Source organism: Apus apus, chromosome 2 (genome assembly GCF_020740795.1).
Source record: "Apus apus isolate bApuApu2 chromosome 2, bApuApu2.pri.cur, whole genome shotgun sequence".
NCBI lineage: Eukaryota > Metazoa > Chordata > Aves > Apodiformes > Apodidae > Apus > Apus apus.
The window spans coordinates 18,297,411-18,314,324 of NC_067283.1; the positions used below are offsets into that span (position 1 = coordinate 18,297,411).

The 16,914-nt window shown below is 40.0% G+C and overlaps 1 protein-coding gene across 6 annotated transcripts in view; it reads right to left on the bottom strand.

Annotated features, from left to right (window-relative positions):
• KIAA1217 (KIAA1217 ortholog) overlaps positions 1-16,914 on the bottom strand; it is a 179,879-nt gene that overhangs the window by 96,311 nt on the left and 66,654 nt on the right. For 4 of the 6 annotated variants that reach the window (XM_051610765.1, XM_051610764.1, XM_051610766.1 and 1 more), the window contains exon 3: positions 36-231. In XM_051610765.1, coding sequence (XP_051466725.1) covers positions 36-231 — 196 coding nt within the window. Of the gene's footprint in view, positions 1-35; positions 232-9,623; positions 9,705-16,914 lie in introns of all 6 variants that reach the window. The other 2 variants (XM_051610763.1, XM_051610760.1) reach the window with 1 other exon arrangement.

The following is a 16,914-nucleotide window of genomic DNA, read 5'->3' on the forward strand; positions in this document are numbered from 1 at the left end:
GAGCAGAGAGGAGAAGGACTGAAGCAGGGTCTTACCCAGTGATCTTTCCTTCGTTTGGTTTGCCGATCGCACCACGGGAAGGCTCGCTCGTGTGCGGCTGCCCCTTGAGAAGGGGGTTGGAGATTCACCCTCGGACATGGCCTCTAAGGAATCGGCAGAAGCTTCAGAGAGGTGTTCTGTCTGATCACCCAAGTTGGGCTGCGGGCTCTGGGATGGCTTTGGGCTTCTTGTCTGCAAAACAGAGCATTTCACTGTTGGTTTGCTGAAACTGGAATATTGCGGGAAAAACAAAGAGAAGAAGGAAGAAGTCCAAACTTCTTAAAAAACTGGTATGCTGAAGGTCACTTCTGTGTAGGTTATATAGGAAAACAGTGTCCTTGTGTATTCTGCTACCATTTTTATGGTTGTACATCCACATTGTAAATGTTGTTGCTAACAAAGCCCTGAGAATAAGACATGCTGAGGAGACGTATGGTAAGTTATTCATCACTGCCCAAGCAACAGCTATAGCACAGGCTTGTCACCCCACACAAGCTCTCTCACATTGACATGTCTACTAAAAAAAATCCTCTGGAAAGAATAACTGTGATGTAGCTGTATGCTCTCAATCTCAGCATATTCTACTGTCCTGTCTGTGCAAGTTACAGGTCATGCAGCAAGGCCAAAACAGCCATCCAACATTTCCAGCTAAAATCCCAGACAATTATTTTGCTTATTGCTGCATCAGCATAAATCGGAATTGTCTTCATTAACGGACCAAATTAATTATGATTTTTACTGGACAATCATACTAGTAAATTGTTAAACACAGTATATGGAAAAAATCAACTTTCCCAGGAAGGGAGAGAGGTGGTTTCATTTATACACTTCTCACTCTTCACTGTAAGATCTGTCTAATAAAAACACACTCAACAGGAGATCCAACATCCTGAACATTTTTTGCTAACTATAAGTGACATTGTAAGTGCTTTCTACAAAGGGGGGTTGCTTAAAGAAATACACTCAATACTGTTTAGTGAAACTTCCCCAACCATATGTTACTGCTACTTTTGGACAAATAATTTTCCAGTCTCTCGAAGTCTGTATCATAACAAATTAGAACAGATATTGTACAAGCAGAAATTCAAGGCAAAGCAAGCTTACTCTGTTCCAAAACCAGTATGTAAATCTGAACTTTACAAAGGCCTATAATCAGCACCAGACATAAAATGTCATGAAACATATAAGATTTCCTCTTCCCTATTATTTAAGGTCAGATGCTAGTACATCAAAAATCCCCTGTATTAAAATCAATTTCAACTCTAGGTTTGAAGATGCTGTCAAGATCCAGAAAAGATTTTTTCTTCTTTCTGAAAAGCCAAGATTAGTTATCTTGCTGACATGTGGTTTCTTCAGTGGTTTTTCAAGTGAAATGAGGTGAGTTTGCTTCAGCAATAGCATGCATCACATAATATTCCCTGTGTGACCATGAAAGTATGAAGAACTTTAACTTTTACTAGGTTTTCATTAGCTGGCTATAGAGGCGTGTTGTTGCCAAGTTGTACAGTTGCTCACAAACCACAATAAATTATAAATAACTCACAAGAAAACTAAATCCTCCAGAAAATTTCACTTTAGAAATGCAAATTTTAAAATATTATTGTTCAATGTCCTGCAGTGAAGTTGTTCAAGAGCACTGAATTTTTGCAGGACTTAAAGCTAACAGCATTTGTTCTCAGCAAACTAAAGTATGCTTTGAAGTGCCTCTGACATAGTCAGCACTAGTCTGTAGGTTGTATGTGCAGGGACCTGTACCTGAAAATTTACAGAGATGACAAGTGACCTGCAAATATAGAGAAAAAAACTGATTAGTCAGTACTTCTCTATTCTTTGTTCAACTTTCTAAAATGGCTTGGAACCACTAGTGCTGAAATATTTTATTTACACAGGCATATTACAGGAGTACTACCAAGCCAAGTTATTACAGTTTTGTAGTTCCTTGTACTGATTAATAACTTATCTGTATGTATCCACTAACAGGGGAGCTAGAAGGCACATTTCTATCTAGAGAGCCACAACTAAAAATCACACCAGATTAAAAAAAAAAAAAAGTAACAAAATAAACCTGAAAAAGGCTTTTAACTTCAGGGTTTGTTGGGAAGGGGATTGCTTTTATTTCTCTAAGAAAAAAAAACAACTCTGATAATATGAATCAAGTTTATTTTGCTTTGTTTTGCTTGTTTTTGTTTCTCTTGCATTTGATTCCCCAGATGTCATTTGAGACATGCAGTTGCATGTATCTAGTTTATTGACACATACCAACAGGTGCATATTTAGGCAGTAAGGGGACACTTCATTACCAGAAACAACAGACAACTTTCAGCTGTGCAGAGCATGTCCTGTCAATGCACAGATGGAGCCAACCTCAGCAATGTTGTGTTTCTTTGGTTGTCCCCGGGGCAATTCTTTAGGACCTGATAAAAAGCACCTCAGATCCCCCAGGATCATAATGCCAGCATTACTGTGACTAAAAAGGACCACTTTTGGCAGCCCCATTCCTCAGCCTAAATACTGCAGCTCCAAGAGGCGTACTGGAACCTTCCAAAGCAAGGCAGAGGCACAGCATGGATTCTGACCAGACATTAAGCCCAGTCCCCCTCTTAACATACACCAGCACAAATCCACAGTCGTTCCACTCTAGTAAGTGGAGGGGTACAAATGTAAAACCAATGCAAGCTATTGATGAGATCTGCCATATATACACACCCCATTTATGAAAGGCTTTAAGCTATGTGTCATGTTCAACTCATCTAAACACAGAATTTCAGGAGTAATTCTGAATTTTTAACCAATTATTAAATATTCTCAAACACAGCACAACAGTGGCTATTCAAGTAATGCAGAGTTATGACTGCATATTTGTCAGGAAAGCCTTTTACTTATCGGCAGTGAGCATTAGGCTCGATGGTACTTAAAATTCAATAGGACTCCTAGGCAGCACTTCTTGGAAAAACCAGTCCAGGAAGTGGAGAGAGGACAAGCAACATTGATTGAGCCATAACCTACAAACACTTGCAAATATAGTGGAAGAAAGCAAGGCAGAAACCTTCAGCATTATCCAACCCTTGTAATAATTATTCAGTGTGTTGATTCCAATATCAAATAAGATAAGACAGATGGCAAAGAAAAACTTAATTAATTGTACCATACAGCAGCCTGCCAGTACCTGAAGGGGGCCTACAAGAATGCCAGGGACAGACTTTCTATAAGGGCCTGTAGCGATAGGACAAGTGGTAATGGCTTTTAACTGGAAGAGAGTAGATCTAGGTTAGACATGAGGAAGAAATTGTTTCATGTGAGGTTGGTGAGACATTGGAACATGGAGGCTGCAGATGCCTCATCCCTGGAAGTGTTCAAGGCCAGGTTGGATGGAGCTTTGAGCAACTTGGTCTGGTGGGAGGTGCCCCTGCCCACGCAAAGAGGTTGGAACTAGACGATCTTTAAGGTCCCTTCCAACCCAAATCATTCTATGAAAATACATTTTTCCAAAGAATGTTCAGTAACATATTTTTTAAATATTCAAAAGCTTGAAATAGTATTTCAGGGAGTATCCATTTAAGGATTTTTCAGGAACTAGCACACAGTATGAGCATTTACAAAATAAATATTCACCATATAGCCCATGATTCAGGACCCATCAGGACACAACTAGAGTTGCAGTGTAGACTGCTGCTGCCAGAGCCTGGATACCTGTAGCTGCATGTCATGCAAATCCACCAAATGCAATGAATGGGACACCACTGTGCCTGGGTCTGCCTTTTTAATGTGTTTGCTAGCAAACAGAGAAGAGAACTCAATACATGCCCAATAAGGACTAGCATTATCCAAAACTAAGTAATTTGTAAACAAGTACTTCACAAAGGCACACAAAACCAAGGAAAAACCAGCACTTTCCATGCCACACTTCTGGGATAAATGCTAGAAAACAGAAGAAGGTTCAGAACCAGGCAGCGGATCTCTTTTCCTCTGTGCCAAAACTAGCTCGGTTACAATTTATTCAGTCATACCCCTGCATCTTTCTTTGTGCAATATGCTTGATCTTTCTGCCAGCTGAGTAGAGCTGAACCTCCTTGAGGACTTCTCTGATAAAATATCTTGCCTATGCTAGTTCTGGGTAAGAAGCTCAGCATATATATAATGGAATACTGCTTCAAGATTACTATTTTAGCTAGGCTATACTATTTTATCAACAATGACATAGAACTGTGTAACCTTGTCAGGGTACATATTTATGTATAACAGATACATAAGATTCAGTATCTTCCAGCTACTCTTGGGATTTGATAAAGAATTAAAACTGTGGTCAAGCATGCCCCACAACTGATGTCTGTTTGTTACACTTACTCACTGACTCAGAAAAAAATATAAAAAGTGGAAGGACCTTGAATGCAATAAAATTTAAAATAATTAGGAGTGAAATCAGAGGGTACCTGAATAAGGAAAACTGAAACACTGCTGAGACACCAATGTAATGAGCAGTCATGGCCACTATTCAATTGCCTCTGGCCCTCTGCTCACATTTGGCTCCCTCAATCCTCTCAATCCTTTTGTTCTACTTGGTTTTGTGGCTCTGCTCTTCATAACATCCTTCTTCCATGGTCATTTCCAGTTATTTTCCACACTAATCTATATAACAAAAACCTTTCTTCTTCTTTTCCTTTTTAAAAAGGTCTCTTGCAAATTTGCTTAATACATTCTCACAGACAAAAAAAGAACTAAGAAAAAAATCCCATGACCTGAAGAAGGTTTTAATTTAATCTCTTGATCACACTTTTTACTACCTGTCTCCAGGAACTTCCTTAGCCTTTATCTTGAGAGAAACTTATCTCTTCAGGAGAAGAAACTTATCATGCAAATCATCAAAGTTGCTAGCACTCCTGGCGGCATACAAATGGTAAACAAAGACATCAAAAATAATATAGCACTAGTAAAATAACTCTTTCCAATCCTGTACTCTAAGGAACACACTTAGCATATGCAAAAAAAACACCCTATTTGCGTGTCTTCTTGACATTTCAAATACAGATGAAAAATGGAAACCATCTTTCTTGACCTTCAAGTAAATTATTTGTCCTGTGACTTGTGCTGAAGATGGCTACAGAATATGTGACAGACTGCAAATATGCATATAAACAGGCTATTTTTAATGCATGATGAGTTTATTGCCTCTGAAATATTGTCAGAGTACACGAGCTCTTATTACCACAACAATAATATTTCTTCCTCACAGTTGTGTCAGATCCAAATTATGGGTGTTTGAAGAAAGGATCTGTTTTTTCCAAAGATACAGAGTCTTTGGGGTCCTATATTCTCACAACTACAGGTTTTACTTGTCTGGACATGCTATTAGTGACATGTTGCTGTTGAAGACAATTTGAATACTACCCACATGTTCTTATTTTTAAGCATTTATTGTAAAAATGCTTTCCATAGCACTTTCACAGAAAAGTTAAATGTCTATAGAAACTAAAGTTCATGTGACATCTATGCAACTGCATTTGGATACTCTCTCTCACTCAGGGACCTGGGGGTGGGGAGGTCATTCAGCAGCTGAGTGCAACATAAAACTTTCTTTAATGACAAGCTCACTTTTCTCCCTGTGTTAGTTCACCATTATGAGATGAAAAAATCTGTGGCATGTTCCTTTTAGACACCATCAGATGGAGACAGTAGTAGGCCAGCAGCAGGCACATGGCAGCATCTGTGCACTTGAGAGCTGAAGAAAGCATGAGGGCAACTGCCCACTCAACACTGTGCAGATTCTGTAGGAGTTATTTATATTATTCCTGTTGCCTGCCCATAGGCTAGCAGATGTCTCTGGCTTTTATTTCGGTATTTCAAACACAAATGTTTCACTGTTTGCTGTTGAATCAATGACAACAAGTTACAAAGTCAGTCCTTGCTCACAAGCACTCTAAATTGGTGGCAATATTAATTTCTATGGTATGAATGGCCTAAAGTCTTACAGTGCATGAGCCATGGTTGCCCACCATCCCTAGTGCTGAACTGAGGTACCTACTTGCCTGCAGCCTCCCTGACTTGGAGGCACATTCTGCATTGGATGCTGCCCAAGCTCCCCCCAGCTGTGATGCTGCCAGCCTCCTCCTGCCACCATTGTTCCTGAGTAGCCAGAGCTCACCATACTTACCACAAGTAACACAAGCAGAGCACAAATCACAGCCCTCCCTGGGTTGCCTACACTGTGGTAATTAAGCAAAGTGATGATTTCAGTGTATGTAACCTGAGGTACAGCCCTGGTGTAGATCTTTTCATGCTCTGAGGGAGGGAGGAAGCAGACCCAGAAGAATTTTCCCAAGTAAGGTAGAAGAAAGATTCCCCTTCCCTCCCAGCATCAATGAAAAGGAGAGGAAGACAATTCAGCCAATGGCACCTGCTGCCACAGGAAGGTGCTGCACTGAAACCTGGCAATACTCAGACAGAGCCATGCACCACCAGAGCCCATCGCTACAGTGGCATCAGGACCCCACACCAAGTTATTATTTTACTCAATTCTATGAATTTATCTGAAGGTAAAACTCCTCTCTGCTTATGACTCCACTTTCTTCATCAGGACTCTTTGTATTGGCTGATGCTAACCCCAGTTTCTTTCAGCTAGTGGAAAAAAAACCACATCTATTGACATGCCATAATTTATCTGATGTATTTGTAGGTTGTAATGATATTCAAATCATCCTAAAAATCTGTACATTTTCCCAGGAGCCTTGCTAGCTCCTGTTGGGGGACCAGCTGCATACTCCCTGCTGTGGCAAACTGCCAAAACCCTCTTCTTTTAATCCTAAGTGCTGTGAAACACTACATCCACAGACTGCCAACTCCCGCTTGCCCTTGCAGGTTCATGGCTCACGCTTCAGCAGAGCAATCCCCTGAGTTAGCTGAGACAGTTTTTCATGAAACTGTTATGAAAGACTGACATGAAGCAGCATTTTCAAACTTTGTTTTTTAACTGTAAGTGCCTAGATAAATTGAAGCCTGTTTTTCAGGAAAGCTGTGTGCTTACAGTAAAGATATTCATTAGAAGCAATAAAAGCTGTAGGTGCTCAGCACTTACACTGCCAGACCTCTTATTCAGATGTTTAATTGGAGGAACTTGCATTTAAAAATGTTGCCCTAAGGAACTCAGCAGCCCATCTAAAAGCAGCTTAATTGGTTCAGACAAGTCCAGACTGAAATATGCAACATGCTGTGGCATCTCTTTGGAATATGTGAAATATCAGAAAAACCCCAGCTATCCATGTTAAGGTGTAAAAATATTTCTCAGTACATTTCTGTCCAAATCCAGTATTTTCTTCTACAAATGCCAGCCTGTTATTTTAGGGTAGAAACTGAAGTAAAATCACAGACAAAACCAATAGTCACCCATTAAGAAACAAAAAACACACTGAATGAAAGAAATCCTTTCATTTAAAAATAAAATTGTGTAACTTTCTGCTTCATTCTAATGCTTTGTGACATTAAGTATTTATTTATATGTGGTAGCCAAATTTAAGAAGTGACTGATCACCTCACTGTTTTTCCCTGCAAAGGCTTCTATGTTTCCATCAATTTTGCTCACAGCAAAAATTGTTCTTTCACAGTCTCAGTCATATTCTTGCATCACAGTTTCAGCTTATTAGTACTTTGTTTAAATAAGTTATCCATAAATTCCAGCCTGGACATCAGCATTTGTCTTAATTAAAATCTTATGGCAGTTTCTGTTGGAAGCTATTTCTCTTTTCCCTCCTAAAAACCCTACTGTGAAGTATTCATGAGCCAGCATGACCCCTTGTTCCAGCCGGGAGAGGGCTGCATTTCATCAGCAGTGAGTGAGGTAACTCCTACCTACACAATCCCCAAAACCGTCATGAGAACTCTGAAGATTAAAAGGGATGATTTAAACAAAAACTGTCATTATGCTGATTAAAGGGCAAAGATCCTTGCATGCTTAAAACCACATGCACAAAGAAGGGGGAGGAAAAAGGAAGAGGAGAGGAGAGGAGAGGAGAGGAGAGGAGAGGAGAGGAGAGGAGAGGAGAGGAGAGGAGAGGAGAGGAGAGGAGAGGAGAGGAGAGGAGAGGAGAGGAGAGGAGAGGAGAGGAGAGGAGAGGGGAGAAGGGAGAAGAGAGATACCAGATGCCTAAATGTACCTAGGGGATAGTGTGTTCTGATTCAAGAAAATTGTTATCTACGCATCCCTGTTCTCCCACACATGTCCCTAAGGAAAACAGGAGGAGGGGTTGTTTTTGTGGTGTCTGTTTCCCAAAGCCAAGGCACATATTGAAGCTATTCTGGAAAAACCTGTTTCTCTGTTTCTACAAGCTCAGAAGAAGTTCTTAATTAACACGCTATTTTAAAAATAACTGAAAAATGAGCCATCAACAGGCAGGCTAGTGAGTGGGAGCGAGGTCCTGGGGGCAGGGTGGGTGCTGCCAGCCCCCAGCAAGAGCAAATGCCCGGAAAAGCAAGTGGGAGGCAGGGCTGCCTCCGGCAGCAGCACACCCACAGCCGCTGACTTATTTTTAGCCTCTACTCATGGAAGTCAAGGTGTGATGAAGCCCTTATCGGTGCTCTGGCACCTGGGGAGCGCTGGGGGGCTGCTGTAAGAGGGATACTGAGGAAGAGAGGAGCTACTTTCTTCCAACTTGTCGTGTGCCCTTTTGCTTCTTTTTCTCTCCCTCGAGGCCATATCCTCGGCAAAGAACGCAGGAACCTTACTGCTCTCCACACCTCTGACTCTCCCACCCTTCCCTGTGGCCAGCATGTTTATTGGCCTATTTAAATCCTGAACTGGAAACAAAACAAGCCGGGAAGTGACAAATCAGGTGCAAATAAGCCGCTGTGCACTCTGCATGCTCCAAGGCCTCACTTCTTGCTTGCAACATCTCTTTTCTTGGTGCTTTTGTGATGGCATTTTTAACTGCAGCAGAAACCACGCAGATCCACCTTTTGTGTACTATCTAAAAGGCATGTGCACATGCACTGCTTGGGTGGAGGAAAAATTAACTGTAGCAGTCAGCCATTACATATGGCATTACAAGCCATATGGAAAAGGAAGAGGAGCTCTACAGGAGGAAAGGTGAGATACTGGTGACTTCAACGGTGTACAGTGTACACGTAAGATCATTTTGCAAGTTGCAGAACTAAGCTTTTTGCACGTCAAATACAAAAATATTTCCTCCTGTGCCCACAAGGCTGTCCTTAACTTTGCACTAAGGCTTTTACTCCTAAAGCCAATTCCAAGTACCTAAATAAAGTTAGAAATGGGACAGCTGGTAGGGATCACTTATTTATCTACGACCTCCCACTGAACTGTAGTGGGTTTCAAAGCATCTAGGACAAGAGCGTGGACTATCATGCCATTAAAGGAAAAGTTAGAATCCAGAAACTGTCAAAGGATGCACATGCATCACACTCCCAAATGCAATCATCTATATGAATGACACTTCACTGCTGTGAAATACAGAGGGGAAAAGCATGCAGATCCATATTTATTTGAGAACACTAGTCGTGAAGCAAGACACACACAATTAAAGGGTGACAAACTCAATCCACAGCAGAGTGCAGAAAAAAGAAAGTACAGTACTAACTCTCTGAGAGGATTCAATTTTCATCAAGTACCTTTGAATGTCAAGTTCTGAATGAAGAGAGACCAACATGCACTGCAAAACCTGTGGATCAAAGAGAGAAAAGAAGGGGAGGGGGAGAGATAATTGTTAACAGGAAAGAAAAAAGAGAACAACAGAAATTAAAAGAGAATAACCTGTACATACTGAAGGTATACTGAGTAAAGGAAAGAGAAAATGAAGAGAAGATGGAGATGGAGGAGATGGAGATGATGGAGGAGAGGAGACACTGAAAAATAATCAAGGAAAGGCATTTTTGCCATGGAACAATATGCTCTATCAATATTTAATATGTAATATTCTCAGGACCCTTGCATGACTCTGTTTGGATGCACTACATGTGGTGATGTCTAAAAGAAATGGCGAATCTTCCTCTAATATAAGAATTATTGCCAGAGAGCTGAGTCACACAGATCCAAATATGTACCTAGCAACTATATCTGACAAAGGAATGGCAAAACACACATTCTTCCTTAGAAATTATACAACTTTTGGCTGGAGTTTGCAGAAGTCATTACTTCTGTGCTGGTTTCACACTTACTACAGAGGCATGGAATCCTTCAAGCAATAATATATTACTCTTGATTAACCACAACTTTAAAAAGAGTAGAAGATAAACTATGGTATGATTAAAAGTATTCTCCAATCACATCTCTCTTTACTACTCTACATCTGGTCTTAAAGAAGACAGAATGTGAAAACGTGCTAAAAAGGGTTTAAGGGCCAGAAACACCCAAACATTTTTTGCCTCCAACACAGGAATGAGATTCAAGTTGGAGGGGAAATTGCCTACTGCTGTTTGAGTCCTTACAGGTTGAGATCCTGTATTTTTCTTAATTTCATTTGCCTTCAGAGTGATGATGAGGCAAAAGGCGTTTTGTATAGTGCTTTAAACAACCTTCTCTAAGCAAATGATTCCTCCTTCAGCCACAGCCTGGCTCCCACCACAACTGCTGCTGCCCTGGTCAGAGCATGCAGCCATTCATATCAGGTAAAAAAATGCAACTGCTTTGGTAACAAGGACATCATTGTTAAAGAATCTTATTGAACAAGTAATCACAATGCCAACATCGTAATTAAGAGAGTAATTCAAAGAAACTTTTGAATTTTACAAACCCAGAGGATATGAGCATATGAGAGCTGATTCTGGGGATGAGATAAGCAACATATCAGTATACTGTGATTTTTCATGCTTTTGTCAATTGGATACTTTGGAAGGGCAGTACCATTTTATTTAAAGAGAACAATGGATCATTTTTCTCCCTGTGATAAATGCATCAGTTAGAATTGTTCAAGTAAGATGGGATTTTTACAAATAATCTATTTATGCAAACACAGTAGAAATTAAATGTAGCCTTCCTGCAACATCTGGATAAATTCCAATTCCAAACCACAAAGACAAAACAGTCTGTTGCTAATGTCTCAGAAACACTGAAACTGTATTAGGCTTTTTATGTTTTTATAATGTCACCACCCCACACATGCAAACCTGAGAAGTTCTGTTTGCCCTTTAATTAAACTATTCTCCTGATTAAAAAGAAAAAAGTTATGGATTCTCCAAGGACTAAATCCCATCTTGATGCCAAATATATGAGATTTCCAAAGAAAGATTTAATTATATTTGCTTGATAATCAGGCATCATTACATATCAAGACTGCACTTTGGAAGGGACATTACTCCGCACAATGGCAACATTAAAAGACTGCAGCCATCGATCTCCCTAAAAGGCATTGCCTAAGATCGACCTGACCTGCTTAGTTTCCTCAAACCCTGTCACCTCATGGGGAATTACAACTGTGTGTGTCCCTTTTCTCTGGACTTTCCTACCCCCAAAGGAAGTGAAACATCAGTTCTGACCTAAGGGCAGGTAAGGAAATGACAAACCAGTAACACTTCCCACCCTCAATCCATGGAAAATGCTGTCTGTATCTTTACCTTCTCTCCCTCCTTACCATAACATGGTATTTATTTACATTTTAAAGCATGTATATGGATGAGGATTCGCAGTTAAAATATATAAAACTAGTCCACCTAGATCCAGAAGTCTCTCCCTCCTCTTACAGGCGTAGATCTGAAATCATGTGGATCTGATGCAGGATTAACAGTTATTGTTCTCTGAATAAATACAGTCTCTCAGGAAAAAATGAACCCCCCACACAAATACAGAACTCAACAGCAGTGTAGCAGCAGTCACCATTGATTCCTGCATAAGGTAGCACAGGAGGCAAATGAGGCCTCCACAGTGGTATTTAACAAACTGCAGATCACCTAAAGAAGATCCAGATGTGGCAATATAGGAGAAATATAATCAAGACCATTACTGCAGCCCATGTAAAGACCTTATTATGAAGGAAATTTGAAGACATTTGGGTCTGAATCCAAACCTGAAGCATGGCTTGCTTTGGAACTTCCCAAAATGTTTCTTAACTTTCTATACTTCTTTCCAAACTCAATACCACACTGATGCCTTCATCAGCACTCTGATAACCTCAAGAGTATTTAAAGAGGGAAAACAATAATGACCTATTTCTTCCTTTCCTCCTAGATTGTAGGGGAGTAGTATTTTTTTCCATCTCTGGGCATGCATGTGGATATATATAGTCCACAATCATGGGAAATGATATCAAGGAGAGCTTTGCAATTTCCAAATGCAGCAAGGGCTGCAATCTTGCCCACCCCAGGGACAGGTTCCTGGGACAATCTCCTGTCTCCTGCTTCCCTCACTGACTCTTTCATTGTTCCAGAGAGGTGAGGAATCAGAGCAAACACCCAGCATGACGGGAGAAACAGGATGCTGGAGTAAATCCCACAAAAGATTAAAAAAACCCTGGTCTTGACTTACAAATAAATAGAGCTGTAGAGCACAGAGCACTCAACTAATGTGATCTGAGCAACCTCTGCTGGCCAGTAGATAGGATCCCATGCCTCCTCCTAGATGCAGTTGTACAGAGACTGTGATTTCATTCCCATACATGAGAGTGCAGACCCTTACCTGATTTCAATTAACATTACTTTAGTGGCTTAAACAGCACAAGGAAAACTTACAAAAGGTGGGCCTGTGCCAGTAAGCTGGAAGAATGACAGATATTTCCACTGTCACAAAGACCCTCAGAGCAGAGAGGCTCCTATTGAAACTAGTGTTAAGTCTTCAGGATTTGTGAAAACAAAGATCCAGAATACAGGTACCAACTCTTGTCCATGTTGGGTTGGCACGCAAAGAAACATTATTACAGGCACATGGACATATAAAGGTAATACGGTGAGAATCACCAAAACAGTATAAGTAATTTCCTCTGGGGAAAAACAAAACAAAACAAAACAGAACTGAAAAATGTTAGAGGCCAAGGAGGACAGTGGAAACTGTGGTTGGGACATGGTATGTAGCTAATGGGATGATAGCAGACCCTCATTAATGGCAAGTTTGAGCAGGATGGGGTGCTACATGGACAAAAACTAATTCCAGGAGCCAGTCTGTATTGTAATAAGAAAGGTACCAGAGACAAAGGAAACAGCTGCCAAACATGTTGCTTTTGAACTTTAAACCTAAATGGGGTGAGTAGTGTCCCTGGAAAAAGGTGTAGAAAGTTGAATCATAGGAGGAAAGCAAAGATGCGAGGAATGTACTGAATGTCATCAAACAAAATAATAAAAAAGTCTGGTGAATACTACTTGCAAGGCAGTACCCAGAGGATTAGCATGCAGTAATTTAGGGAGGACAAGGATTAATATCTTGGGCCTGACTGATTTGATTAGCCATTATCCCAGGGCCTTCAAAACAAGGGTGAATGAACTGTAAGTCTGCCTTGTGGGATCTGCTCGCTAAGCAGATCAAAGGAAAGTATTCACCATTTCAAGCAGGATCAGGCCTGTTAAACAGTGAAATTCTAAGTCTCCAAAGGAAAATGCAGATGCTTGAGACATTTGTGTTGATGATTAAGTTGGAAACATCTGTCCCCCTGAGTCAGCCTGAAATAATGTCACAGGAGGGTGTTAGGTGTGTGATGTGCTCCCACTGCAGAAATGCAGCACTGCTGTTCTTGCTGGCAGTGCTGCTAAGGTGGAGAAACCAAGGAGCACGTTATTCCCCTTTTTTTTCAGTCTGTATAATACACCCTTGATTTATGCTTCTGATGGATTTCAAAAGGGAAGTCCTTACAAAGGCAGAATACATTAAACACGTTACATTTATCATGGATCACCCAGTAAGATGACGCAGCTGCTGAGACAAGAAGTGGCTAAAATCAGAGAAATGCATGGGCAGGGTATGAGGCAAAGCTGGGTTAGCCAGGACATTACAATGTCAATTAGCATTCCCTAGGGTTACAATCTCCAGGTGAGATCCTGCAGAGACATGCAATCAGCTGATCTGGAGGGAAAGGATACTGAAAATACAAAGGGCTAGAGATGAGCATATAAGATGATGATATACAATTAAATGAGATGTTGATTCATAAGACCTCTTAAGCAGCTGGAAACTGAAGGAAGGAAATGAGGATCAACTGCCTATTTCCTGTGCACAATGGATTTGCAGGGAGGATGAGAGAAAGTGATGTTAACAATGCTGGAATGGGAAAAAGTCAGGATGGTAACTGATTTGGGTTCAGGCTGAAGAGAAATTTTAAGTGCAGAAGTATCTGCCAAAGAAGGGAAAGGGTAAAGCCTTTTTTCACATGAAAATACAGTCAATGTACAGGATCAACTGCAAGCAACTTTCAAGACAGCATTTGAGCAACTGCAGAAAAAGTAGAGATGGCCAGTGACAAATGGTTCAAAAGGAAACATGGGAACAAAAAGACCAGTGAAATGTGAACCAGGAATGCAGTCAGAGAGATGAGAATAAGGGAAGAGGTCTGCACAAAACATTAGAACTTCTTATGTTTCATGACTCAGGTTTTCCAGCATACTCTACATCTACAACATCCCTTAAACTGTTTATGTTTTTTGGCTCCAACTCATTGAACATTACAGCTGAAAATGACATGTGTTAACTTGGCAAAGTATTTTTTAAATTTCCAAATGATAACACAAAAAAAAAAAAGTGAGGAAGGGTCTCCTCTTCATTGTTGTTCTTCTGTTTTTCTTTTTTTGTCAAAAAATTCCAAGCCCCTTGTGTTTCATTTAGTTGTAGTGAGGATTAAAGCTAATATTTTATATAATATCATATAATAGTCAATAAACATTAAAATTAAACAAATATACCTAGACAAATTTTAAAACATCTCAAGGGAATCCAGATCATATTCCAAATCATACTTTCTTAGATATATAAAATAGTTAAGACCTTTAAAGTAAAAAATAGGCTGGTATTCAGAAGTTCCTCAGGGTCACATAGCCTTCCCCCTTTTGGAGTCTCTCCATCCACGTGGAGATGCTATGTTGAAACTCCATATATTTGCACTACCTCTTCAGAAACACAATATTGTATCTGTACTCCAGTTCACTTGTAATATCAAGGAAAAACATAACTTCTTGTTCACTTTAGATGACTGGTAAGTTTAGGGTTTTTTTAAGAAAGATCCTGCAGGGTATTGGATATTTCAGTCTTGGCTCCATCATGGATTTATGCTTGAAAATATATATTTAAGCACGTAATTAAGAATAATCATATAAGAAGTCCATGAGACTACTTCACTAACAAAGGCATGAACTGATTATTCCGTTGTTCCTGGGCCCTAACACGCCTCTAATGGCAAGTGCTCATCAGAATTTTTGCTTTCCACATTTCACAGAACAGTAACCAAGAAAATAAATAAAATAAAATATTCCTGTTTTTATTATTTGTCTGTCTCCTGCTACAGTATTTCAGTATCACTGTGCAATGCAACAGGCAAACCCAGACTGGTTGGTACGTGCTGGAGAAAAAAATGATGGTTAGGTCTAGTTTCTCTAAGGGAATCTGAACCTGCATCACTCTTCCATGATGCAAAACTCTGCATGAGAAAAGCCTACATTGTACTTGAAAAAGGTTGGGTGAAGATCCCAAAATTGCCTAACAAGGTGTACGAGTTTGCAAGGAGGTACCTCACTGCACCTCCTATTAATTCTGCTAAGATTTCATAGAATCATAGAACTATTCAGGGTGGAAAAGACCCTTGGGATCACTGAGTCCAACCATCATCCCTACTCTACAAAGTTCTCCCCTAAACCATATCCACCAACACCACATCCAAAGGACCCTTAAACACATCCACGGATGGTGACTCAACCACCTCCCTGGGCAGCCTATTCCAGTGTCTGACCACTCTTTCTGTGAAATTTTTTTTCCTACTGTTCAGTCTAAACCTCCCCTGTTGTAGCTTGAAGCCATTCCCTCTTGTTCTGTCACTAATTACCTGTGAAAAGAGACCAGCACCAACCTCTCCACAATGACTGTTCAGGTAGTTGTAGAGACTTATGAGGTCTCCCCTCAGCCTTCTCTTCCTCAAACTAAACATATCCAGCTCCTTCAAGCATTCTTCATAAGATTTATTTTCTAGGCCCTTCACCAGCTTTGTTGCCCTCCTCTGTACTTGCAGACGATTTGCAGGGAACAGAGCCATTTTGAATTAGTGGTTCAATTAGAGGTTTTCAGACATTGACATGTAATAACTGCAGTATCTGGCAGTTTACATATGGTTTCAGACACAAAACTGTCCTCAGTGTCAGGAACATTTTCTACCATTTTTCTGTATCTGTCCCACAGTTAGAAATGAGGTCAATTAGATATACACAGTATGTTTGTTTGTTTTTTTTTCCAGTAGTCTGTCTCCTATTATTCACTCCCTCCTATCATCATCATCTCTTCTTGGAATAACAATATATTTCTGAAGATAAACAACAAATAACTATTATGAATCTTTATAAAGGAATACATAAATAATTATGACCTAAGAAGGAAAACATTTTCATTAGTTGTCTCCAGTATTTTGAAAACAAAGTAAGAATGATAGAGGAAATATGATGTTTGAAGACTATAGCTGTTAGTTTCTCTCATTTTCCTGTGGTATTTTTCTCTCAACTTTATTTAAACTGGCTGACCTGGTTATTTATACAATAACCATCACTGGAAAGCACAGTATGGTGTATGGAATGACAATGGTCTACTGAGAACAACATCCTCTGAAATGCAGAAAAATGCATGGCCTTGCTATCTTTCATCACTCAGATTTAATGATAATTCTTTTATAGGTTCTTTCTTTTAGACTTCATTTTGGCCTTCATTACTGATTAAATTGAGGCTACTCAAAATGGTCAAAATTTGGATTATTTCCTATT